This window comes from Podarcis tiliguerta, assembly GCF_965153285.1.
Source record: "Podarcis tiliguerta genome assembly, chromosome: 12".
Taxonomy (NCBI): Eukaryota; Metazoa; Chordata; class Lepidosauria; order Squamata; family Lacertidae; genus Podarcis; species Podarcis tiliguerta.
In genome coordinates, this window is record NC_139545.1 from 39,085,951 (window position 1) to 39,113,604 (window position 27,654).

Consider the following 27,654-nt stretch of genomic DNA (forward strand, 5'->3'; position numbering starts at 1 on the left):
CGTATGGTGCTCCAGTCATCATTGGGTGTGGATACTGCTGAATGGGTCCCAGCTATGGGCAATGCTCTAAAGCAATGCTCTAAAGCTCCACCCACCTTGATGCCCTCCCATACAAAGCAAGCCAAAAGTGAGAGGTTAGGGCATGGGTAGGCAAACTCAGGCCCGGGGGCTGGATCTGGCCCAATCACCTTCTAAATCCGGCCCACGGATGGTCCAGGAATCAGCATGTTTTTACATGATTAGAATGTGTCCTTTTATTAAAAATGCATATCTGGGTTATTTGTGGGGCATAGGAATTCGTTCGTTCTTTCTTTTTTCTAAATATAGTCCAGCCCCCCACAAGGTCTGAGGGACAGTGGACCAGCCCCCTGCTGGAAAAGTTTGCTGACCCCTGGGTTAGGGTGATGTCAGCAGTATCCAGGGTCCCTCTTCTACGTGAGGTTTTGTGGATGAATTGTGAGTCTGGGCCCTGGATGAGAGCCAGAGTGGATGGGTTGAGTCCTGACTGAGTGCCAGAAGGCCGAGAAGGGAAGTGTATCAGAAAGAGAATGAATTGATACTGGTCTATATTTATTAGAAATGTGTGTGAATGTAACTGTGTTTCTTGTTGTTTAACTTGTCTTTTGTTGATTTACATTTCTGCACCCTGCTTAGAGATTTTTTTATATATTAAGCAGTACAGAAATGGTCTAATTAAAATAAATAAAAAGAAATATATGGTGAGAGGTACTCTCTAATATTTTGGTTTCCTCCAAGAGCACCAGGATCTGGTCCATAAAGTCTTACATTCCTTATGGTTTAGCATAGTTGGGGCTAAGAAGACAGATAACACAGCTGCTGAATCGTACCAAGAGGATCATTCCCTGCCAATTCAACATTTTCACTGCACCCTGCTTTAGTTCCCAGCTTTTATGCGATGTCTCTCTCACTGCATACATTGTGCAGTTTCCACCTGCTGCAAAAGAGGGCTGGGAGGGAGAGGGAGAGTGAAACAGCTGCAGGGAGAAGAGGGGTGAGGGTTTGGTTTGTTTTATTGCCAAAGGTCAAGGTTAAGTAGTTGATTAACAAAGTTTTCCAAAGTAAATGTGTTGATTTCTTATTGCAAAAGCACTTTTGTTTCCCTTCTTCCTAGGCCAAGGGTCACAGAGACTCCAGTGGAAGAGAACAAAAGCAAGGATAATCCTTATGACTATCAAAAATTGTTACGGAAGACCTCTCAGCGCCGGCGCCTTATCCAGCAGTATTAGCTGCTGCTGCTGTTGCTGCTGCTGCTTTTTGGTTTTCATCAGCATAAGCTTCTCCTCCTTTTTTTTTGTATGGTTTTATACTGTGTCCTTTTCTTTTTAATCTCTCCCCCCGCCCCGCAATTCTCTCTGGCATTTTAAATCAACTGTGTGCTTACGTTTGTGGACACACAAGATTGTAGCGCCTTACAGGGAAAGATGTCAGGGTTTACAGAGTACTGTAATTTGTTAGGTGGGTTTTTTTAAAAAAAGAAAATGTAAATGTGTGAAAAATTATTTTATTAGTATGCTGTAACTTATTAAAAGTCTAGATAACTGAAAAATCAAATCATTGTTCTCTTCTCTTTTTCTCCCCTATCATTTATCTACAGTGAAAACTCAAATGTGGGTCTTCCTTTAGACTAGGTTTGTCTGCTGACCTTTGAAACTCTCAGGCACATTATATCTTGTTAAAATGGAGCTATTTCAATTCACACAAACACATAAACAAAAAGCAAACCATAAACATCTGGCACAATTTAACAAGGAACCAACTTGGACCAGCTTTCAGCATACTGAGTGCCCGTTCGTAGCCCCAAAAAACAGGAAATGCAAAGTGTGTTTGATAGCAAAATTGTACCAGAAGGATTCCGTGGGAAAAAGGCAAAACACCATTCAGTTTGTTTGGGGTTGTAAGTAGACAAGTGTTCCTGCTTTTTCTCGCTTCTACTCCATTTGGTATAGATCCAGATTCTCCTGAAAACCATTAGTCTTTGTTGGGATTCATAACGGTTAGGGAAATATGAATTGGTTTATTTCCTGCTGGTTACTTTGGGCAGAAGAGAGAGAAATGGATTCTTCAATAATTTCACCTATTTTGAAACAAATGGAAATATTGAATGCTGCTAGCATTCCAGTTTCTGCACCAGTGATTTATAATTGACTGGTAGGTTCTCTGCACAGAGGGGAAGAGACAATGACTCCCATTTTCAAACCAGGTGTTTTCTCAGAAGCTACTTAAGGTGTGTGCTGCCAGCAAGCCCTTCTACCACTCTTTAGGCATACACACAACCATTTTAAAAGCAGCTCTTCACTTTCCATTCCATTGGTATGCGTGTGAGTGGGTGCTTTTTCTTTCTTTTACAGTGTACATTTGAACGTTGCTGGAAGGAGGGGTGTTCAATTGCTGAAACTGAAAATCCCTTTTAAAATGTAGATTCTGCTTTCATTAGCATACTTCTACACAAAAGGGGGCAGGAAGCAAGACCAAAGGGGGCGACTGAGCCACAGTCAACCAGAGACAAACTCAGGAGATGACTTTTAGGAAGCTACGGTCTCCCTTTGCTCCTGTGTGGTGTAGTGGTTAAGAGCGGTAGTCTCGTAATCTGGGGAACCGGGTTCGCGTCTCTGCTCCTCCACATGCAGCTGCTGGGTGACCTTGGGCCAGTCACACTTCTTTGAAGTCTCTCAGCCCCACTCACCTCACAGAGTGTTTGCTGTGGGGGAGGAAGGGACAGGAGAATGTTAGCCGCTTTGAGACTCCTTAAAGGGAGCGAAAGGCGGGATATCAAATCCAAACTCTTCTTCTTCTGTTCCCTATCTGTCAACTGGGGAATATTAATGACCTAGATCAGCCTTGGCCAGTCTGGCCCCCTCCAGATGTTTTGGACTTTGACTCCTATCAGCCCCTGCCAGCATGTGATGGAGGGTGCTAGGTTGCCAAAGGCTGACCTACATTGCAGGAGTGCCGTGGCAATGAGTGCACCTTGCACCCTGGAAGTCGGAATGTGTTTTATTTGCAGTTTTTTATGTTTGTATTGATGTCTTTTATTCCTGTATGACTAGTTCAGTCATGCCCATTAGTATTTTTTTTAGAATTGCTAAATAAACACAAATATAAAAATGACCGTTTAAAGTGGAAACCTTAGTCCAAGCAACGTTTGGTTTACTTCCAGTGAAAGATAAATCTATTGGGAGAGGAGAATGTACAATATTCTCTTGCACTGAAGCCCATGTTCCTCTTTTACTTTGATGTGCTTGTCAACTGGAAGCTTGAAACAAACTCAAGCCAGACCTGCCCTTTCATAAACACGAGTCTTGTTTCCCCGTCCAGGCAGTTTTAAAAGGAAACCAAGAGACTGCCTGCTTCACTGAACACAAGACTTAAACTAGCTTCAGGATACAGGAAGGTGGAATGTGTGCTATTGATGCCCTGCAAATCCAGCATTGCCTGAGCTCTGCAAGTGTGGCTTTCTCCCGATTGAAGTGCAGAGTGTTTGAGGACCGGGACATTCGCAGGGAAACCAAAATGCTTGTTTACAAAGCTATTGTACTACCATCCTTACTGTATGCTTGTGAAACATGGACCACTTACAAACACCATCTCCAACTTCTCGAAAGATTCCATCAATGGTATCTCTAAAAAATCTTACACATCACTTGGGAAGACAGGCAAACTAATATCAGTGTACTGGGAGAAGCAAAGATCACCATTGTTGAAGTAATGATTCTTCAACATCAGCTTTGTTGGACTGGTCATGTTGTGTGGATGCCTGATTATCGTCTTCCAAAGCAACTACTCTATTCCGAACTTAAAAATGGAAAGCGTAATGCTGGTGGTCAATAAAAGAGGTTTAAAGACTGTCTCAAAAATGTAGTATAAACACCGACAACTGGGAAACACTGGCCAGCGAGCGCTCCAGTTGGAGAACAGCCTTTACCAAAGGTGTCATGGGCTTTGAAGACACTCAAACTCAGGACGCAAGGGAGAAACATGCTAAGAGGAAGGCACTCTTGGCAAATCCACACCATGATCAGTTCCCACCCGGGAACCATTTTCCCCACTGTGGAAGGACTTGTGGGTCCAGAATTGGCCTCCACAGTCACTTACAGACTCATTGTTAAAACTGTGTTTATGGAAGACAATCTTACTCGGCTAAGAGTGATCACCAAAGAAAGAAGAAGAAGAATTCAGAGAACAAAGGAAGAGAGGCTGCTGGCAGCTTTAATATCTGCCTTCCCCAAGAGGTGTCTCCATGGGGGGGAGCGTTGTCCCCTAACTTCAAATATTCAGATAACTCAACCAACAGCATGTTAGCATCCACACTGCCTGGAGCCTGCACCCTTGTTTCATGTGCATTCTTAACTTTTTGCAGCTCCTGAAATCATCTGTTGTATTGCACTGCCAATCTCCATGAACCTGGCATGGTTCATAAATGAAAGGACCCTCTGCTTTGAGGCTGCTGAGTAGTCTTACTGTTAAATTGGAGAACTGAGCAATAGCTTCAAGAGGCCCTTGATTTTGAGGGAATGTGCTCATGCTTTCCATATTCACAAGTTTTGCAGAACATTACGGGGCATTGTCAAACAGATCCCCCCCCCCCCCGATTCCACAGTGACTCCTATTTCCAGCTCAAAACAAGAGCCCAAAATAAATGTATATGTTTTGGAAACTTATACCCTGAAACAGGGACCTGGTGTGTTTGCCATGTGTACTTCGCTGGCTTGCAGTCACCCCAGAGATGGTCCTTAATGCCTCCAGCATATTTTGCTGGAGAGACTAATACATTTGTCTCTGCAGTTCATTAACTCACAAATGTGTTCTTCAGTCAGCCAGCTGAGGTCCCTCTTCGTACCACCTGTTTAGTGACATGCTGAGCCAAAAGCTACTTTGGGAGAATAAGGGCAGGCAGGAGGCAAGAAAGAAAGGTTCTCCATTTCTCTCTTTCTCATTCTCTCTCTTACAAAGAGGCCTCAGCAGTGCTAGACTATATGGAGAGCACACTTGACTATATCTGTGTTATGGTCCTACTGTTGATTTCACAGTGCCCATAGAAATGCACAGTCCTGACCCCACACTGTCTGGGGCCTTGTGCCATAAGGCTCCCAACTTCCACTGCCAGCCAGATTCATCAGCTCTCTGAATTCTGTGATCCAACAACCCACCAGTGGGGCATCTTTCAGTAAAAGCCATTATCTGGTTTGGGATGCTCCAGAAACAAAGCCCAATGGAGCTAAGATGTATTGTGCCTTTTGTTTCTCTTTTCACATACTTCCAAATTTTTCTAGAGCAGGTGCGGCCTAACAGATGTCATTGGGTTACAGCTCTCATCATCCATGGCCATTGGCCATGGTGGCAGAGCTGATGGGCGCTGTATTCCAGCAACATCTGCAGGGCCACAGGTGAGCCATTCCTGCTCTGGAATGTTCATAGTACCACATTTTTCCTCCCATTATTTGGGGTGTATTCAGTTCCAGCTCATCTGTAAAGGTTACAGGGGTACCAGAACCTGACGTGGAATTGAAGACAATGAATATAATTCATGGGAAGCCTTAGTAGTTCTTCTGTTCAGTGCACTTTTGCCCATCTGCCAGACAAGATGTTGGGGCTGAAGGAGCTCAGGAGCAGTCACCATGGTAAGAGGGGACAGAGAGAGAAAGGGAAGGCGAACCAGGGGTCTAGCCATGGTTTAGGAGATGGGGACCTAAGAGCTAGTCTTACATGGTACAACCAGCCATATGGGTGTTGTTTTGAACCAGGGTTGGGGAACCTTTTTCAGCCTGAGGGCACATTCCCTGAACCTGCAGCTTCCTGGGGACCCAGTAGCAAAGACTAGCAGGGGCTAGAGGCAGAAGTGGAGGACACAAAAGATGCGACTCTCATATCTCTACAGTAGGCTGCATTCCAGCCATGCAAATGTCAGAGGTTGATGCACACACAGGCAGTATCACAGATCAAGGATGTGTTCCAACCAGGCTTGAACCATCCAACTTTTTGCTTCCACTGCAAGCTGACTTTTCTCAGTTTCTCTCTAGCTGGGCACAGCTGTGGTGGGCTGGTGTTAAACATTTCAGGAACCAGAAATGTTCAGAGAGTTGCTTTACTCATTGTCCCCAAAGGTCTGTGGTAGGAGAGTCACAGCCCAAAGGCTGCTCAGATATGACTGCTACTTACACCTCCCCTAGCTTCTTCCTAGCTGTCCCTGCTTTGTGGATTGTTCTGGTGGGTTGCTGAGTATTTGCAGGCAGAGACTAGTGGTGACACTCTGAAGGTTATGGTTCACCGCGGAATCTTTAATAACTGGGGCATATGTGATGTGTGAGTGAGTTTGTTTCCTGGCACCTCCTTTTGTTGGGAGACGGCTCTGCCACAGTCTCCATCCCCATCACGATGACGCAGAAGACTTGAAGAATCCATTTCCAGAGGAGCAGCAGGTTGCAGCAAAAACAACAGAGTCTTGTGCACACCTTAAAGACTGACAAATCCATTACGGCATCAGCTTTTGCGTCTCAAGCCCACTTCATCAGATGCTAGTCCGTTGTGGCATCTACACTGCTGCGGCAGGCAGGGTGGAATCCAATGTGTTTTCCCCAATAGGCAAGGTCACTTCCAGACAGAGCAGCCTGAAATCCGAACGCGATCAGAGGATCCCTCTCACTTTTCCAGGCTGATCCTGAAGCAGCATCCCAGCACCGATCTCGAACGTCTTCCCTTCCGAATGTCTGAATTCCCTGTCTGAGCGCACGAGCCGGAGTCCTCGGCCACCACGTCTCCCACACCTCTGCGCTGTCCCTGCGAGGCAGTTCTTTCCGCGAGGGGTCAGCGCGTTTGTCGCCAGAGCCCGAGTCGGCCAGCGCTGCCCTTTCCGCCGCCTGGAAGGGAGTCGTGATCAGACGCACAGGCAGCGCGTCCCTTCGCCATCCGCGCCACAAGTCCCGGGGCTAAAGAGGCGATCATCTGGCGGAGCGCAAATAAATGCACCCCGCCGCCTGCCCGCCTCCTCTGTCCGCTTGGCTGTGAAAGCGAAGGGCGAGCGGATCAGCACCATGGAGAGCACCTAGCGCAGCCGCTAGCTCGTCTCCCGCCCACCCAGCCAGCCAGCCAGCGCCGGTGTCTGTCTGGAGCGCACAGCCAGAGCGCCACGCTCAGCTGCTTCTCCCGGCGCCGTCGTCGCCGCCATCGCCACCCGCCTTGCCCGGCCCTCTCGCCCAGCCACAACCCCGCCACACGCTCATTCACACACACACACACACGCTCCCTCCCTCCCCCGCCCTCCCCGCGTCTCTCTGTCTTTCGCACATACAGCCCAGGCGCGCTCGCTGCACTTCACCGGCTCCTCGCAAGCTCCGCAGATGGCAACTCCCGGCGCGGGTTTTTGGTCCTTCGGGTCTGAAGATGGATCTGGAGACCCTGAGAACCCCGGTCCAGGTAGGAGCCCCCACTCACTCACTCAGTCACCCCCCCGCCCCAGGAAGACCACGACGCATCTTTCAGCGCCTGCCTCCTGCGCAAAGTTGCCAGCCCAGATCCTGGAAGGCTTGGCTTGACCCTGACCTGACTTTTTTTCCATCCCCCACCGCTGCCACCGACGTCTGGTTTTATAATCGTTCGTGCCTTTGGCCGCCTTGAGAAGATCGAGGGGGCCGCCCGTCCCTGCCTGGAGAAGGCGCCCCTCTAAGAAAGGATTCATTTGGAGGGGCCAAAATACCAGGACCTAAAGAAGACGCAGCGGGCCGCCTCACCTGCGCGCAGCGAGGGACCCGGAGCGCCCCTGGCCGGCTCGGAGAAAAGCAGCTCAGTGGAATATCTCTCAGGATGCTGCTACCCGGCTGGGACTCACCCAAACACAACTGGCCCTCAATAAAGGGAAGGAGCGGGGTGGGCAGAAGGGTGGACACAGGTTGCGTCGCTGAGAGGGGACGGGAGCGCTTTTCGCTTAGAAAGTGTCCTGGATTGCTGAAGGATCCATATGCTTGCATCGCCAAGACTGCTTACGCGCATTTGTCCGCTTGCTTCATCCTAACGCGCCTCTTCCCATATGTAGGGCTTGGGGGCAGCTAGCAATACGTGCGCAGCTCAATCCTAAGCATCTTCTTACTCAGAAGTAAGGACCCTCTGATTTCATTGGGGCTTTCTCCCGTCTAAGTATGCGCAGGATTGCAGCCCTTACATTACCCATAACATAACCCATATACCATGCGCTAAATCCTAAGCAAACCCCCGGCGAGGGGGAAGCATCGTGTCTGGTCTGCAGTGACCCTGTTATGTGTGCTTGCGTGGGGGGCCATCTTCCTCATCGAACCCACACGAAACGACCCGTCTGATCCTATATTCTTGTTTCTCCCCCCTCAGCAAAAGCTTGGTGTCAAGCTGCCCAGAAGTTTACAGGAGGCATTTCAACCAAACTCTGTGGTAAGCGATGAGAAGGAAATGGGGGGACCAAATCGCAGGAAGACGCTTTAATAAAATAGGGCGGGGGAGGAGACGTTTTACATAGGAAACAAAACAAAACAAAACAAAAATACATTCCCTCTCCCACCCCACCCTGCGCGCGCACCCTCCGTTTTCCAAAGGATCCGAGGAGGACTTCCCAGAGTAAGTTGAAGACTCGGTGATGGGTCTATGGAGCCGCCTTGAACGAACCGTACTGGGTCCCCCACTCCGTGCTTTTGAGTCTCCGCTGTGCCATTTAGGCTTCGCCCTTTGTGTCTTTGTTAGCTTTGCTGTACGGAGATGGGGAGAAGCCCATGGAAACGGGGGCTGCTAAGGAGGACCCGAGCTCGGCCGCCGGGAAGGCCCCTTGCACCTGCAATAAAAAGCCCTGCGGTTGCCAGAAAGAGGATGTCAATTATGCGTTTTTACACGCATCAGGTAACCATCTCCTAACTGGGGTGGGGGGGTGTCAGAATGGGGTCAGCCGGACTGGATGCTTTGGAAGCCACTCATCAGCTGGTATATGTTCCAAAGGAGGAAGCCTTTTGGTGGGAAGCATTATAATCCTGGTTCATTAAATCCAATGGGAACTTTGCCATTGACAGAGGCTTGGTAAACATCTCTGTGCGACCACCCTGGCTTCCTCTTGCCAAGAGGATTTCGATTAGGCAGAGGCTGAGCAATGCATAAATACGTGTGTGTGTGTATACCAGGACACAATTGATTGTCGTTAGCATTCTAGGTTCTAAAGGCAATAAATGTCGTTATCCCACTTTAAAGCGCGTGTTCGGTGGTGATGTGTGAATGGGTGTGCGGCGAGAGGGAAATCCAGCAGTTGGAATCAGGTTGTTAATTCTGGAAACTCTTGCCAAAAAGCTTATTGACAGGATATGAATCTTTCTGCTTCATCAAATCCCTCCGAAACCTTCTACGCCGAGTGGCAATGTATTAAACCGATAAATGGCCTTCCTCGGAATCACAGGCGCTGGTTCGACATTCTCAATTAGTCAGCGCCTGAAAATATTGGAGACTGATACCGTAGATTCTTTTCCTAACTACCTTATGGTGGTTTCAGCACCACTTGGAGGGACAGCGACTAAGAACAATTTAAGCCTTAACGGCGTGATGAGGCATATTGGTAATTGACGACATAAATGTCAGAATTAAGGAGAAATTAGTGGTGGGAACTCATTACAAAACATGGCATGCACGAAATACAAAGATGTTTACTATTTTGAAAGTGAGGCAATTGCACCTTGATTTCTGAATTTTTCTTTTTCATTTAATCTGCTTTTTGGTAGATGACTCTTATTTTTATTTTTATTTTTGTTAAAAAAAAAATCTCAAATATCCAGTACAAGTAGAAACATGAGTAGGAGCAATGAGATCTTTAACGGACCCATTTTCAAGTAATAAATCAACTTCTAAGTACGGGGTTTTGTTTACTAACAGAGACATAAAAGTACAGTATTTATATTATCAGGAAATGAACATTTGTAAAATAAAGTTTCAGTGGTTTTTGTAATCGTCTGTACCTCTGAATAATATTTAACATAAAAGAGACCAATTTCGATAGTCCACCGTAAGTAGAAAAAGTGTCCAAAACCTAACTATGAAATCAATGTCGTATTTCACCTCTTTGCATCCTTCCAGATCTTCTGCCAGCCTCGGACGGAGAATTAGCTACTTTGTCTTTCCTACAAGATGTTATGGACATTTTGCTCCAGTACTTGGTGACAAATTTCGACAGATCAACCAAAGTTATTGATTTCCATTACCCAAACGAGCTACTTCAGGAATATAATTGGGATTTGGCAGATCAACCCCAGACTTTGGAAGAAATTCTGTCGAACTGCAGGATCGCGCTAAAATATGCCATTAAAACAGGTAACAGCTACCTTCGGGTGTTATAATGTAAAATGATTCTAGGTTAAAGTCACAGGCGCCCCCACCCTCCGTCTCTTTGTGCTTTTGGAATCTGGTGAGAAACCTGGCCGGTTTTTAGTATTTATTGTCTTGCGCTGAGGAGCAATGTCTGACGTTTGGAACAAACAAGCAGTAATTCCTGCGCTGAAAGAGGGTAGAGAGGGGAGCTCAGTCTATTCGGTGCAGATCACTCATAGCTTCTTGGCTGAAAAGATACTACTAGCTGGTTTTGTTTTATGAGATCATGTAGCGATGGCTTGTGGTGGTGACAACAGGTTCTTGAATTAAATATACACATTTTTGGCGTAGTGTAAATTACAGATTTCCTTATGACTGAGAGTAAAAGCCATCTCAGAATTGTACAGTCGCTTCTTTTAGACGTCCTCGTCCATTTTTTTTAGCCAGCAAGGGGAAAATAGTTTCTTCTTTTTTATTATTATACCATCACTAAACATACCCAGGTCCATAAATGAGGTCCCGATCCTTCTTTCTTTCACGTTTAAAATCCTAGTAGGGACTTCCAGAGCGCAAATCTGGAGGCAAACCGGATTTACTCTCCTACGGCCCTACTTGCTTACGTTGGAGTAAGCGACATAGAAAAAGGAGAGGCTTACTTCTGAGCAGACATGTATAGGGTTGCGGTGTTATGCCACTTGACGGAAGGAGCTCCTCTAAAAGAAGGGTTCAGTCAGACTTCCTGAAGAAAGGAATTCACCCAGAAGGGCATCGGGAGCATTCTGGGCTGTTTGGGGAAAACCAACTGGGCAAGAAACAGCGGGTAAATTGAGCTCTGGCGCCTGGAGCAAAGTCCTGACCCCTGATGGCAAGTCTGGGCATCCTGAGCTGCACGGAACTGATTCATTCTCCTAAATGGACGGCGGCCCAATAAACAAGGTGAATTAAATGCCAAATGGCCTTTTAAGCTCCACTTTGTCGCCCGGTTCAAAAAGAGGTTGGTACCTGATTGCTGGAAATATGAGCTAATAATCCATAGTGTGTCGAGGAGATTTCTCTCCTCTCCCCCTCCCCTCTCTCTCTCACACACACATACACACGCGTAAGAGGGTGGACAGCCATGGAGATACAAGCTTTGGGCTGCAATTCTACCCACGCTTACCTGGCTGGGACTAAGCCCACCTTGGAACCTAGTAGGACATTTCTGAATAAACAGGACCCAGGTGATTCTCTCGCAGTTGATTTTCCCCCACCCCACCCTCCTCCTATATATATATACTCAGAAGTAAATCCTATGGTATTCAACGGACCTTACTTCCAAGTAAGTGTCCATAGGGTTGCAGCCTTTGACTACCCTACAGAATCAACAAACACAGAGTGTGAGGTTTGTATTGATTTTGCTTCGAGTTTCTTTTCTTTCATGTGTGATTTTCATTGTGAATGATGGTTTTTGCCCTGTATTCTTTCCCTCCCTCCCTGTACGTTTTAGGGCTTGATCGTGTTTTTTAATAATAATAATAATAATAATAATACTCCCTGTCAAGAAAACTCAGACCCAGACGTCACGATTGGTTGCATTAGCGTTTGACGTGCTGATTTACGACCTGGCCATCTATCAGCGGAGATGAGATCATTTCATGCCTTAAAGTGCCTCGTTTTGGATGCAATCCATAACACCAGTTAAAGGCGGCGCCTTAAAACGTGCCATTGGTTTCAGGGTGGTGTGGGCTGGCCTTTGGCAGTCGGATCCCAAACATAGCCTCTTGGAAGTAAGGCCCGTTTGTTTCAGAGGGATTCATCCTCAAGCGTGTATCTGACCGGAGCCTTAACTTAATAACAAATCAAGAAACGTGACGGAGGAAGGGACGGCTAAAACAGCAATCTTATACCTGGGAATAAACCCTACTGAACTCAATGCTTGCTTCCGAATAGACATATCTAGAACCTTGGGGGGTAAGCCTCTTTGAAACCAGTGGGGCTTATTTCTGAGAAGACACGCGTTGAGCCTTATGTCTTCATAGGCATCGCTGTAAACACATTGGAAATTAACGGGTTAGGCGATACAGACGTGGGGGGGTGGGTTTTCTAGTGTCGGCCACACACGCGCGCACATACACACATTTACGTATAAGGCGTGGGTATAGAGAGGGGAAAGCGTAAATAGTGCGCGCGTGTAGTCAAAACGCCGCGCAATCCAAGAGGCAGGATGCGACAGGGCGCGGCTTTTACGGAGTCGGGCGCTCGCGACCCCCCCCCCCAAAGGAAAGTGACATTAAAGGCGATGGGACGTTGGCGAAAGCATTGAAAGCAGCGAAGCCGGCAGAGTCTCGTCTGCTCATTCTGACCGATGTTCCCAAAGAAACGCGAGCAGATAATCCGTCGGAGCACGTCCAGAACATCATTTAACTGCCAGGTGGATGTACTGGGAGCTGAGCTCTCCCCCCGCCCGCCGGGTGTGGAGGATGTAACGAGAGAAACGCTTCACAACGTCTTGGAGATGACAACCTCCCAATCAAAATGATTTGTTAGCCATTATCGATCATTTCCATCGCGCGCTCCTTATTATATTATTTCGATTCCTTCAACGGGTGTAAATTCTTCCAAACGAGGTTCCTACCAGAGCGTCCGCCCTTTCCCGGGATACCTAGAGAGAAGCGTGGCCGATTAAAAACCAGCAATTAGGAGTGTTATGTTGTCAAGTGACTGAAAAACCGAGCCGCGTATAAATTAAATGTAGGACCCGCACACTACATATATAGGTATTATTACCTAACTCCAATTTAATCATTTTAATACAGTGTCTATTCCATCTCCCTCTCATAGATATAGATATAGATATAGATATAGATATAGATATAGATATAGATATAGATATAGATGATTTTCCTTAGGAGCAGTTTTCGAAAAAATGATTTAAATATTTTAAATTTGATTTTAGTAGTCCTTCTTGCTTGTGTCCCCTTCCTAATTGTTTTGTTGAAAAGAAAGTGCACCTGTGAGTTTGTGTTTATTTCGAGCGACTGTGTTCTTAGGAAGGAACCATCTTTCGGTTCATTCAGTGCCCCAAACCGTCAACTTTACGGCCCTGAGGCTGAGCCATGTTTGTTTCGACCCGATTCGTTTATTGACTTCGGCTGAAATCCTAAACACGGTCCCTAAGGAGTCCTTTGCATTCAACTCAGGAGCACTTAGTTCTGCGTAAACATGAATATTAAAAATACAGGGGGAAACGTCAACAAGATTAACAGACCCAAGATTTGCGGCAATCAAATAGCAAATTCTGTTTTGCGTATGACATTTGTATTTCTGTCCACAAATCGGCCAAACCACCAGTAAACAACCCTGAACATTCTCTTGTAAGCGTCTTCTTTGAAAGAAAGGAGAGTCACTTCGGAATAAGTAAAGGATCCGACGGCTGTAAGGCTATAGAGCCGAGTTTCTTGGAAGGAAGCGCGGTTGAAATCAGTTTGAATGTCTTCCCAGTGACTCCGAATGATTCTGTGTTGTGCGCAAGCAGGAAGAGGTCAAGCGTATCTACGAAAGCGCAGCTCTCATTTGTAGTCAGTCGCTCTGGGATCGTACGGGCGATTGAGGATTGCGTCGATTGAGAGGGTGGCGCTGGGGTTGGTGGTCTTTTGTTCTCTCCCCATCTGGGTCTCTCTAATCCCACGGCTGCCAACCTGGCTACTCCGGTTTAAGCGTTTTGTGGATCGCAATCACGGTTGCGCGTATTAACAGCCGAGCCTAAAGAAAGATGTATTAATTTGGAGTGGCTGGGGGGGGGGCCTTTGCCACTGGGTATTGAATCTGATGCGCGCAACTGGATCTGTCGGATGTCCCGTGTACTTTAAGGCTGCGTTATAAAGCGAGTAGGTTCTGAAAGGTCACGATCCGCGATTGGCGCCTCTCCAAACGCTCCGAAATGAGAGCAGTTACCCGAGCGGCGATCGTCACATCCCATTTGCGCGTTTCCCTTTCTCAACGCGTTTCCTAACGATCGCCTGTCCCGGAGGGGATCTTATTCATTAGAGCGCCTGGAGCAAGATGGAGCGAGCGGGCAGCCACTACCTGCCTGCTTGCGCCTCCCGGGAGCCTTTTCAGAAGGAACCTGTTATACTGAGGATCGCGGTGCGCGGATATGGCAGGCGGGCCCGCCCGCGCGTGTTTTGGGGGAGGAGGGAGCTGGCGAGGAAGAGAAATGAGCCAAGTAGGACGCTCGCAACCAGGGCTGGAAAAGGCAGCGAGACACTTTCTTGCAGGACTCTTCGCATTTCTTGCTGCGAGCCAAGCAGCTTGTGGTGAGTCACCGAGCGACACTGCACGTGGGAATGAAGGAGTCCATCCTAGGAGGAGGATGGACAGGTGCGTTAGCAGAGGTACAAGGAATATGTTATATCGAGGAAGGACTGTGATCATATGTGTAAGTGTACACACAACATCTTAAAAAGCAGAGACATCACCTTGCCAACAAAGGTCCGTACAGTTAAAGCGATGGTTTTCCCAGTAGTGATGTATGGAAGTGAGAGCTGGACCATAAAGAAGACTGATCGCCGAATAATTTATGCTTTTGAATTATGGTGCTGAAGGAGACTCTAGAGAGTCCCATGGACTGCAAGAAGATCAAACCTCTCCATTCTTAAGGAAATCAGCTCTGAGTGCTCACTGGAAGGACAGATCCGGAAGCTGAGGCTCCAATACTTTGGCCACCTCATGAGAAGAGAAGGCTCCCTGGAAAAGACCCTGATGTTGGGAAAGATGGAGGGCACAATGAGAAGGGGACGATAGAGGACGAGATGGTTGGACAGTGTTCTCCAAGCTACCAGCATGAGTTTGACCAAACTGCAGGAGGCAGTGGAAGACAGGAGTGCCTGGCGTGCTCTGGTCCATGGGATCACGAAGAGTCGGATACGACTAAACAACAACGCACACAAGGGGATGCACCGACGTGGCTGGCTCAGAGAGAGCGAGAAGACCCCTAAATGAGCGCAGCAGGGCGGGGATTGCACCAAGTCTATCTCTCCGATGTGCCACGTAGAAGGTTTGTTCGATTCTGTAGCAGAGAACGAGAAAAACACTCGAAAATACGATCCCCTGCGATACTAACATGATTCAGTCGGTAGCTCAGGAGACTCTTAATCTATGATTCGACTCCACCCGCTTCTGGAAGGATCATTAAAGACCAAAAGCCTGGTTATGAGAGGAAAGTTTTTGCCTGGCGCCTAATGGCTTGGGAGGAAACTCCATAGAATTCAATGAGATTTATGCGCAGGATCACATTGCCAAGCGCTCCAACCCGCTCCATCAGATGCATGAAGAGCCTGAAAATTCAATATCAGAGGGATTGGCTTTCGAGAAATCAGGCTTGTGGCAGCTCAGTTACTCCGGAGTAAGGCCCTCTGAGTTTTCAATAGGATTCGTCCCACCGCTGGTCTCAACTGGATTTAACTCGATCAAGATGTATTTCAGAGATTTACGTTGTTGTCCCACAAGCCCCATAAACTTAATCTACTTCTTGCCCTTCGGTTGCGCTCTTCTTTGTTTAATCGGAAGTCAGGTGAGCTGAGTTCGATGGGGTTTTCTCCCTGGTAAGGGATACCAGTTTTGTACTGCGCTTTGTTTGCAACCCTGAATTCGAAACTTGGGGAGGAAATACAAAAGCGACATGACTCAATTGTGTAGGAAGCGATTGTAAATCGCCCCATCCATATATATATATATATCTCCATATATATAATTTACCGCAAATGGCAGACGAGATAGATATATATATATATCGTCTGCCATTTGCGGTAAATTATGCCAATCAAAATGCTAGACTGGATTAGGAAAGGAATTGGCTGCTTGGCTGTAATTGGGTCAGATTTACGTGGACTGTCATTTCAGTTTCGCTAGGGGACAAAACCGGGTTTGCGCCCGATGCCTTTCACCAGATGAATTTTAGAGGAGTGTATGCGCGGCTGGACTCCAACTCCCATCAGCCCTAGCCAATGTGACCAATAGGCAGGGAGGACGGAATGTGTAGTTCATGGAAATTCAGCTACTCCCGATTTCTAAAAGCCCTGAGTGGTTGTGTGAAGTAGAGTGGCTTCTTCATCCGGGTCTGTCTCTGGTTTGGCGGGGGATGGCTGTGAGCAGAGTTCGTACTACAGTAAATGCATTATAAAGAGCAATCAATCCGATTTAAACCATGTATTGCGGGCTTTTGCTGTCAAAGGGAAGGAAGGTGGGGGAGAAAAGCGGCAACATAAGCGGCAGATGCAGTGCGGGACGAGCAAGAACCAGAACAAAGGCCTAGCACAGCGTGTGAACGGGCCTGCTGCACGTCCTTGGCATATTGGACTCGCTTCGGAGCACGTGTAGAATTGCTCCGTGGAATCGGTGTCTGTCAAAAGCAGGAGATAAACATCACGCCGCCAGGGGGCGCTGCTGTGAGCTTGGCTTTCTGAAGTCGTTCTTTGGAGCTGCAAATTCCAAGCCGGATTCGAGCCAAACATTCCGCTCGAGAAGGCATGGCGTTGTCAGTCTGCCTGGTTCCCGCTTTCCAAGCAATGAAATTCCCATCCAAAGCTGTGAGGATGGTGGCTGCGTTTGATGCAGAATGGACTTCCGGAACGAATTAAATATTTAACCCGAGATACCAGTGTCTTTCCACCTTTTGCCTTTCTGTTGTCTTCTTCTTCCTGTATGTTTGAACTCTTCTAAAGATTTCCCTCCTATGAAAATCAACAAATATAGATAGATAGATAGATAGATAGATAGATAGAGGTAATGGTCCTCAAACTTGGTACTGGATTTTAACCTGGAATCTAAAAAGAATGCATGTGAAAGTGATACTAATTTCCCATCTCCTGCTGTTCCAGTGTTGTTGCAGGGTCATTGTTGGCTAGGTGAAGTAAGGGCAAGTGAGGGCCCATAGCAGGGGTGGGGAAACTGTGGCCCTCCAGATATTGTTGGAGCCAGCTCCCAGCGTGCCCGGTCTTCAGAGATCATGGAAGCTGTAGTCCAGCATCTGGAAGATAACGTGTTCCTCACCCCCTCATTACTGCCTCTGAAATAGATTATACTGGAAAATACACTTGCAGCACAGTTCTATCCATTTTTACGCCAATGGCTTCTATTGTGGTCTTCTGTTAAACGGCTGCCTGCTGTTCTCACTGCCAGAAGAAGAAGAAGAGTTTGGATTTGATATCCCACTTTATCACTACCCTAAGGAGTCTCAAAGCTGCTAACATTCTCCTTTCCCTTCCTCCCCCACAACAAACACTCTGTGAGGTGAGTGGGTCTGAGAGACTTCAGTGAAGTGTGACTGGCCCAAGGTCACCCAGCAGCTGCATGTGGAGGAGCGGAGATGCGAACCCGGTTCCCCAGATTACGAGTCTACCGCTCTTAACCCTACAGCACACTGGCTCTCCACAGGGGGATCTGCAGGGGGATCAGGCCAGTGACTCATCTAGCCTGGCCCTCTGTTCTCACAGTGGACAACCAGAATCCTGGGGGAATTCCTCCAGGAGGCCATGAGCGCAACAGCTCTCTAACTACCTTTGATTCCCAACAACTGATATTCAGTGGATTTTGGCTTTGATTGCGCTAGGAAGGGAAGAGGTCAGCCTGACCTTCCTGTGTGTGCAACCTTCCCTGTGCACAGTTATTAACGAAGGAAAAACGTGCAGGCTGCATATCAAGCAAATGTCTAGCTGGCCTGGGTTCCATGTCATGTAGGAGCACACCCTGTCGGACTGGGACCAGGGAGACCCACGGGGTCTCTCTCACTCTAATCTTCCTCACAGGGTCATTGGATGGTTGCCAAACCATCTAGGCCACCTTGAACTTAAGGGCCAGGATGGTGTAGTGGTTAGTGTATCAAAATAGGACCTGGAAGATGAGAGTCCAAATCTCTTGATCACGAAGCTCACGGGTGACCTTGAGCCAGTCACTGCCTCTCAGCCTAACCTGCCTCATGGGGTTGCTACAAGGATAAACACATCACCTCAAGCTCCTTGGATAAATGGTGGGACATAACTAATAACATAAAGCAAAATTTCTTAGTAGCCGACATGTGCCTTCCGCCTGGCATAGCATGGCCAAGGGCTAGGAAGGATGGGAGGGTTTCACGTTGCCTACCCCTGCCTTGGTGGAAGGAGACATATTGCTATTCTTATATTTAAAAAACATAACAAAGAAAAAGGCCAAATAGCAGAGCCAGTGCTCTTTTGCAGCTGCTAGGCGCTTCTATCCAATCAACATCATTTAAGCGAAAGTAGCTGCCTCAGAAGGGTGAGGCAGAGACTCCATTTATAAGAGAATAATGAGTTTTGCTGCTGCTTCCCCCACCCCTAATTTCCCTCCTTTTGCTTCACCCACACAACCTGATTTCTGAGCCTTTGTGTGCCCGTACCATGGATGACGGACAGGGCTGAATTATTTGTGTGGAGTGTGTGCCTGACTGATACAAGACTGCTGGAGACTGATAATTTCCCTCTTAGGTTTTTGTATGCCTTTCTTTAATAGCTCCTCTGTATCTCCCACCTCACAGGCAGGCAGGCAGGCAGGCAGGCAGCAATGTTCTTTTTGCCTGGGTTGGAACAGGTGTTCCTGGCCTGCTTTCGTAATCATCCAATGCTGTTGAAGCGCCTCTTAATCTTTCTCTCTCTCTTTGCTGGTATTGAAACCTAGAAAGGGCTTTATTTTGGATATAGCCAGGCAAGGGTGTTCCATGGCCCTACTGAGCTTCGGGAACATTTCCTTTATGTTTCAAAACCTCTCCGAAAGATCTGCAAATCGAAACAACGAGAAGCCCTGTAAATGGACTTATCAGGCCACTGACTATTTTCTCATGCATCATTCTGACACATTGAAGACGTTGATTTGAATTATGTTTATTTGTTGTTGTTTCTTTGTTTTTGTTTTTAAAATCACAATTACCAGGAGATTCAGGGCTTCATAACTGTGTGTTCTGAGAAGGGAGAAATGATCTGTATTTTCTGGTGTCTGAGCAATCTGCATGCCATCCTCAGCCCCTTCACTCACGGCGCAAAGCAGTCGGCAGAGAGTTCCATTTGCTCATTTTGCCCTGTCTCTTGTAATCATTAGAGGTTATTACAAGCCGCAGCAAGCTCCTCAGCTCATAGGCCTGCTTCCGCCTCTGAAATATAGCGTTCATTGACAACATGTGGCATGTGAGCAAAGGTCTTCCAAAGGGCTGTTGCTACAAGGTACCGTGAAGTTGACTTTAAAGAGGAGAAGGAAATGCAAACCTCGGCTTATCATTTCAAGCTTTTCTTGAGCTGTGGTTAGATAGAAAACTGGTTCCAGAAATCCATTTTTGTGCTCAGGTCCAGATTAAACATTTTGATAAGTATTTTGTAGAGCAGGATCATAGCCCAGTTGCGCTCCCTGGTTTGCTCCTGGCAGTATGCACATTTTTTTACACTGTGTGCCGAGAGTATCTAGAGACATCTCCAAACCTTGGCTTATGTCAGATCTCTGCAGTAGTCAATGGAGGCTGGTGCACTGGGGCTAATGGGCCACTGTCCTACTAACCTCAGCCAGCTCCCACCTGCCCATCGTCCTACTTACATGCAGTCCAGAGGCTAGCCCTGCCTGTCAACTTCCTGTTCCTCCATCTCAGTGTTTGCCCTTGAAGAACTTAGCAGGGAAGTGGATGGGGACAAAACTGGAAAGAGTTGGCTCCGCCCATCACTGGCTCTGGCTCCACCTACCGTGTGGGTTCCCTTCCTACCAGTCCCAAGGATACCCATCCCTGAGAATAGCTTTGCAAATATCCACCCTTTCCTGAGTAATAGGATACAAAGGTCAGCCTTGAAAGGGGCTCTTTGTAGTGGAAGAGAAAGCACTACAGACTTGGTTGGCATCTGTCTGTCTTGGAAGACATTGGAGGAGTGTGCCTTTGTGGGTGAGGTCAAGCTGTTGGAAGGTTGCAGGCAGCGCCTGCTGTGGCTGTAGAGACTGATATGGGAGAGACAAGTCTTGTTGCAGCTGGGGCAGATGAAGGCGTCCAGTTGTGCTGCTGCAGATGCACCATGGCTTTTCTTCTCGTAGGCAGAGAAGATTAGTCTAGCTTAAGTCTCATAGATATTAATTGGATGTGATTGGATACAATAATTGGATACAATAGGCATGCATGGGGTTGCCACTAGGTCACTAGCTTCCTCTGGATTGGGGCATAAGGTATTTGTGGCAACCTACCTATTCATAACAGCACAGGCATTACAGCTTCATTGTAATGCCTGTGTGCTGGTCCCGCGGGTTAACCGTGAGGTGAGGTCCGAGTCCAGTCCGAGGTCGAAGGTGCAGTATGGAGGCAGTCCGTCAAAGCTGAAGCTGGGTGCAGGGCAGGGAGTCGGGTGAGGTCAGGCGCTCCGGAAGGAAAGCAGGACAGGGTTCAGGCAAGAACTGGCTACCAACAATGTTGCTCCCGCAACTTGGGGCTGGGGCTGGCTGGCTTTTATCTGCCCCGAGGCATAGGGCAGCCCCGGTCCACATGTGACTCGCCTCTCCTGGCCTGGAGGCGAGCACTCCTCCTGCGGGAACTTAGTTCCCTCCGCCTCTCTGCCCAGAGCCTCTGCAGCTCAGGAGAGGCTGGAGGGTTACCGGACCCAGAGGCAACCTCAGCTTCCTCTGACGGGGCTGAGAGTGGAGCACCTGCAGGCAATGGGTCCTCTATCACCTCAGGAGCCAGAGAAGACTCAGCTGGTGCCTGCACCTGAGGATCGAGCACAGGTAAGGACCCTTCAGGCTCATGCCCCAGCCCCGGCTCAGCTGGTTCTGGAGGCGGGGAATCCTGTGCAGGCTGGGATTCCTCAGGTTCAGCATCCGAGTCCAAATCCCAGGTCATCACAGCCTGTTTACTTCTCCGCCACCTGCCACTTACCTACCAAGACCTGGATTACTCATTTTCAGTTCTCTTTTCACACTCTGCGCTTGAGCAAACCAGTTTTAGCCTCTTGTGTTTGCATGTGTCTTAAAGAACACTCCAAGGTGACTTTGACAAAAGACCAGCCTAATTGGCCAATTAATGTTCCCCATTAATGTTGAGGCCCAAGGGAGACCCACTTTGTGCAACGGAACAGCATGGTGCGAGAAATAATACAGTTGTACTCCACAGGTGTTCAGGGGATATTTGTCAAGCACAAGTTCTGTACTAGCATATCGTTCTTCCAGCACTACCTGGTCAGCCATTTTCTGGCTGCCTCCTTACATATGATTTTTCAAATAGTGACAAGGAAATAGGATAGAGCAGGGCCTTCCAATGCTGTGTGTGTATGCACGCCTGCACATGCATGAACATACCCCTTGCATTTTGGGAGGAACACTTGCATGCTGGGGAATACAAGGAAAGTAGGCTGACTACATATCCTGTTTTACAGAGGGCAGTCCTCTGTTTGAAGGCATCTTTTACCAGAAGGGAGAGGAGGGGCCCCCAGGGGCGTCACATGAGCTCATAGGGTGAAGGAACCCACCAGCCCAGAAACAAACTCCCTTGGCCACGACACCTCACAGGGTCACGGCCGATGGAGCTCGTTCTTCCACGTGCTGGCAAGCAAGGAGGCAATACAGGTACAACGGACAGCTCCCAGGTTGCCCTGGCAACAGGCAATCACAGACTATAGGCAATCACATATCAACAAATTCAGGTCACACAGTTATAGTTGGTAGGTCTTGCACAACAGGTCCCCTGGAAAGTGTGGGATACCACTTGTCTTGATATAATGTTGTTTAACCTCCCTGCAAAAAAAAAAAGAATTAATGCTCATTAAGTATAGTGGTACCTTGGTTTACAACCATAATCCGTTCCTGAGGTCCGCTTTCGCCAATGGGGCCTCCCAAAAAATTTTGTTCATAATCCCCCCAAAAATGGGTTGTAATCCAAAAAAAGGTTGCAAACCGGGACACGCACTTCTGGGTTTGACACGTTTGTAATCCATAACGTGTGCAAACCAAGATGTATGCAAACCAAGGTACCGGTACCACTGTAGCCAACATCATCTAATCTCCCTAAAAACAAATCCAGTGGAATACTCAATGAACAGGTTGTCTGGAAGCGCCCTGTGTCTTGCTTGCTGTTTGTGCCAAGTTCTGCCTCCTCTCCAAGGACTGTGAATTTTAAAGGGCAGGAAGCATCCTGACTGGGATGCGCCACATTGAGTAAGACAGGTCATGCTGATGGTTCCTTAGGTGTGTCTTTAGCAAGGGTTGTTGGGGGCGGGAGGTGAAGACTTGGGACAGATGGTGTGGCACTTCTCAGAGGGTTCGTGCTTGGCAGTTTAGATGATCAGTGTGTCACTGAGTTCTTGGTGGGGTTTTTTTTTTAATGGTTCATATACAGCAGATTTTAAAAGCTTGGAAGCTGGAGCTGTTCATTCCCACCACCACCCATTCTGTCTCATTCACACAAACTAGCATTACTTAAAAGAGTAAATAAAACACAAAGAGGTCTTATTGGCAAACACTTTTTTATTATTACAAAGATGTCTACAGATCCTAAGCCTACACGGCAGACTTGAGTTTCTCAGGGCTGCATTCTACAGCAGAGAGAGAGAGAGAGAGCACAAGGAACAGGAAAGGGTGGAGCTTGGGAGATTGAGAGGAAGCCACAAAGTGTGTTTTCCCCTATCTGTTAGTCTCAACCCTGCCCTCTGCTGGCTGGAGGCCTGCAGGGTTGCTTACAGCCAACAGGAGTCTCATCTGTTTGGTCCTGGTCCAGGAACAGTTAGGGTCTCTTCACATCAGGTCTGGTACTCAGGTTTTCTTTGGATAGAGTTATATGACTACAGGGGTTGGGTCACTGCTTAAGTCTAAGAATTTGACATCAGGCAAAACCAGTCAGTTCTCTCAGGTCGTTCGCCCTTTAAATGTCTCCTTTCTGCTTGTGGCACATTGAAGGCTAGATGGATTACATGGGTCAATGCGTGGCAGGTATATGGTGCAAATGTAGGTAGACAAGAAGTTCAGCAATGTGGCATTCGTGTCTCATGCTTTGATCGCTTTTCCAGTGCAGTGAAATATACAGTTAACGTTTCAATAAAGTGATTAAGAAAACATGATTCGCTGGAAACAAAAAAATGCCATCCACTTTTTCAATGCTATGCAGGACATCCCAGATATTTCAATCAGCTTTCAACTGGACTGGATATGGTCGGATTGGCTGCAGACTGGCTAACTTCTACGGCCAACACTAATATGTAAGTATGTGAATTTGCTGGTGCTTTTAATTATGGGGTCTGTCTAAGCTTAGTATTGAGTCCAGATATCTTTTGAAAAATTTAGTCTGGCTATTACAATCACTGCAGTCATGTTGTTTCCCACTGAAAAAAATTACAGTTTCAAAACTTAGCAACTTTCAAGAAATGCAACAGAGAATTATTTTGTGTTTTACGTGAATAAATGTATTATTATTCTGCTTCTCCGCCAATGAGCATACAGCCTGTTTCTCTTCCCTGCCCCTTTAAACCTTACAACATCCTTGTAAGGTAGGTTAGACTAAGAGATAGTGTCTGTCTCAAGGTTGCTGCATGAGCTTCATTGCTGAGTGAGGATTAGAACATGGTTTTCCCTGGGCCAAGTCAAAACCTTTATTTCCTACATCACTAAGCCTCACTAAAAGGTAAAGTAAAAGGACCCCTGACCATTAGGTCCAGTCGTGGCCGACTCTGGGGTTGCGGCGCTCATCTCGCTTTATTGGCCGAGGGAGCCGGCGTACAGCTTCCGGGTCATGTGGCCAGCATGACTAAGCCGCTTCTGGTGAACCAGAGCAGTGGACGGAAATGTCGTTTACCTTCCCGTCAGATACCTATTTATCTTACTTGCACTTTGAGGTGCTTTTGAACTGCTAGGGTGGCAGGAGCAGGGACTGAGCAACAGGAGCTCACCCCGTCGCGGGGATTCGAACCGCCAACCTTCTGATTGGCAAGCCCTAAGCTCTGTGGTTTAACCCACAGCGCCACCTGCGTCCCTAAGCCTCACTAGATAGAGGTAAATCTTTTTATTTCCTCTGGGATTGTGTGAACTGGTAACTTGTAGGTTTCAGTTCCTTAATCTGCCCTCTATTTACATCTCACACTTGTATCAGTCTTGTAATGCCTGTTGTTGTTAAGTAAACTTATTCATCACTTCTTTTTAAGTGACTTGCAACAAATACATAAATAGCACATGCATTAAAAACCAGCACAAAGCAAAGCAGAGAAAAATCTAATACACATTCATGTTTTTAAAAGGCGGGACTAAAACATCCCATTCCACTGAAGGAGGATATGTTATACAGTGGTACCTCGGTTTACGAATTTAATTCATTCCGGAAGTCCATTCTTACACCAAAAACGTTCTTAAACTGAGGTGTGCTTTCCCCAATGAGGCTTCCTGCCACTGGTGCCCTTCCACCAGTCGGCTTCTATTTGTCTTCCAGGGCAAAGTTCGCTAGCTGGAACACCTACTTCCGGTTTTGCGGAGTGCATTGCCCGAATTGTTTGTTAACAGGATTGTTCTTAGGCTGAGGTACAACTGTAGTTAAATCATGTGGGGGTAGGGTGTTCTGTTTATATCTTAACCAGGTCAATAAAATATGGGCACTGCTATGTTTCAGGTTCACCTATGAAATTGCTCCAGTGTTTGTACTTTTGGAGTATGTCACCTTAAGGAAAATGAGAGAAATCATTGGTTGGCCAGGAGGTGCTGGTGATGGGATATTTTCACCTGGTGAGTGATCTTTTTTAAAAAACCTATTTATGTCTGTAATGTATGATGTACTTCGCAGTCTGCAATATTCAGAAGGGCTCTCGTTCACTCATAATCCTGAGTATCCTTTCTTGGGTACATAAAAAAAGCATATTTATGGCAGTCCAGAGACATGATTATTAAAGACATTAATATCTGTCCCTGCTGAATACTTCCTTCTGCTTTGTAAACAGCCAAAGTGGGGAAATTAATCAGAAGAGACATTTGCCCGGTTCTTCTGGTACATTAAATATTTTTGAAGTGTTCTGAAATGAAAGAAAGGAATTACAGCTATTTTATTTAATATTTACTAATGAGGTAGTGGTGCTCTCTTGAGCCCTTTAGTAAATAGGAATAGAAACACAAATAACAAGGAATATGTACTCTCTCTCTCCTGTCCTTAAATCCAAGTTGCCCTGTAAATTTGTGTTTGGTTATTTTGCTTCTCAGGCAAAAGCAGCCTCTCAAAATAGTTTGGGGCAGCCTTCTCCAACTAGTCTGCTGGGGGAAATCCTACACTATGTGAACCCTGCAGGTTGGGACAGCCAGTGTGCATATAGATATTGTTGGACTCCAACTCCCATAAGCGCCAGCCAGCGAGGCTGATGGTCAAGGATGATGGGACTTGTACTCCAACAACATCTCAAAGGAATCATGTTGGTTATCGGCCATACGGGACTTGACATTTGACCAGAAGAAAGGGGTGTCCAGACATGGAAGGAATATCTGGTCCCTCACCAGAGAAAGTCAGTTTGCCAATGAGACAGTTTCCCCCCATTCATTCCAATGGGAGAAGTACAGCTAACTAGGCTAGAATCAAACCCAGTGTATGTAGAGCCATTGGGCAAGCAGGGTATTTCCAAAATAAATATGCAGCCACAGGCACTTGAAAGTATCTAAAACAAGGGTGGGGAATCCTTCTAAGTCCAAGGGCCATGTTTCCTTGTGGGCAACTTCCTGAGGGTTGCATGGCTGTGTTGGGCAAGGAAAAGAAGCCACAGATGCAACTCTTACCTTAGTAGGGTAGGCTACATTCCAGCCATGCAATAATGAAAGGTTTCCATGCACACACCGCATCTCTCCATTCTCTGTCTAGGGAAGCAGTAGGCATAATAAACGTGGGTGGCGCTGTGGTCTAAACCACTGAGCCTCTTGGGCTTTCCAGTCAGAAGGTTGGCAGTTCGAATCCCCACGACAGAGTGAGCTCCCATTGCTCTGTCCCAGCTCCTGCCAACCTAGCAGTTCAAAAGCATGCCAGTGCAAGTAGATAAATAGATACCGCTGCACCTGGAAGGTAAATGGCGTTTCCATGCGCTCTGGTTTCGTCACAGTGTTCCATTGCATCAGAAGTGGTTTAGTCATACTGGCCACGTGACCTGGAAAGCTGTCTGTGGACAAATGCTGGCTTCATCAGCCTGAAAGTGAGATGAGCGCTACAACCCCATAGTCGCCTTTGACTAGACTGAACCATCTAGGGATCCTTTACCTTTACCTTTTTACCTATAATCTCAGTTCAGGAACACATGGCCTGGGGGGAGTCCCACGGGCCAGGCAGAGTGGTCTGGAGGGCTACTTTTCACTCCTGGGCCTGAGGTTCCCCATCCCTGATCTAAAATGCAGCCCAAGGTCCAATCTACTGTAGGCAAACTCAAGGACGTGTTCAGTGGGTTTTCTCCGTGGCGGGTGGGAAATGGAGTTCCCTTACCTAAGATCAAGCCAGGCCCTCTATATGAGAAATGTCTCTTGTTTTGAAAAAGTTGCATGACCAGTACAGTTTGTGCTTAAAGCTTTTGTGCCGTTATGAATAGAGGAAGTAACGATGTATTACTGTGGACTCCAGGTGGTGCCATATCTAACATGTATGCTATGTTGATTGCACGTTTCAAGATGTTCCCGGAAGTTAAAGAGAAAGGAATGGCAGCTATTCCAAGACTGGTTGCCTTCACATCGGAGCATGTAGGTGTTTTCTCTTTCAACCTTTTGCTAGCTTCACTTCTTTGCTGATTAAACCAGGCTCCTTCAAACGCCCTTTGGGGAAAGACATAGCCGCTTTCCTACTGTTAACATGAGAGTCCTCTGTTTATTTTTTGCATACAAATGAGTCTTGAGCTATGACTCCCCTCCTTCTGAAATGTGCTGTGTCGGTTATGTTGGGAAGGTGTGTTTTTATGAAGCTGTCGAATCTCGTGGTGACCTCTTGTAGCTTCCATTTATGTCCATCTCATCCAGCCTCCCCCAACATGGCGCTATCCATGCTGACCACACTGGCTGGGACTGTTGCTGCACTCCAAAACATCTGAAAGACCCCAAGTTGGGGAAGACTAGGCTAATGTAACTCCTGTGGTGTCCAAGAAAAAGACAGTCATCTGAGAGCATTTAGCAACATCAGCACTTCAGAGTTCAAAGCTCTTCCACATATGTTCTGTCAGCCCTTATTAAATTGCATTCGGTGGTTGACTAAACACCTAATCACCGAACAGTCAAGCTATAGATGTTTAAGGTCTCCACGCAGAACTTCCCATTCATTTCACCAGGGCCTGCAAACAGAGCCTCATTTGCACAGGAATAAGGGCTTGCTGGATTGTTCCCCTAGGTGCTGCTTCATGA

At 47.1% G+C, this 27,654-nt stretch overlaps 2 protein-coding genes across 3 annotated transcripts in view; both read left to right on the top strand.

The window, feature by feature from the left end:
- MYO3A (myosin IIIA) overlaps positions 1–1,572 on the top strand; it is a 101,056-nt gene extending 99,484 nt beyond the window's left edge. For both annotated transcript variants that reach the window (XM_083406047.1, XM_083406048.1), the window contains one exon: positions 1,133–1,572. In XM_083406047.1, coding sequence (XP_083262173.1) covers positions 1,133–1,247 — 115 coding nt within the window. In that variant the 3' untranslated portion in view covers positions 1,248–1,572. The remainder of the gene's footprint in view (positions 1–1,132) is intronic.
- Positions 1,573–6,141: 4,569 nt separating this feature from the next.
- GAD2 (glutamate decarboxylase 2) overlaps positions 6,142–27,654 on the top strand; it is a 38,597-nt gene continuing 17,084 nt past the window's right edge. The window contains exons 1-7 of the mRNA XM_083406867.1: positions 6,142–7,431; positions 8,356–8,415; positions 8,722–8,874; positions 10,090–10,323; positions 23,429–23,519; positions 24,917–25,029; positions 26,888–27,003. Coding sequence (XP_083262993.1) covers positions 7,356–7,431; positions 8,356–8,415; positions 8,722–8,874; positions 10,090–10,323; positions 23,429–23,519; positions 24,917–25,029; positions 26,888–27,003 — 843 coding nt within the window. The 5' untranslated portion in view covers positions 6,142–7,355. The remainder of the gene's footprint in view (positions 7,432–8,355; positions 8,416–8,721; positions 8,875–10,089; positions 10,324–23,428; positions 23,520–24,916; positions 25,030–26,887; positions 27,004–27,654) is intronic.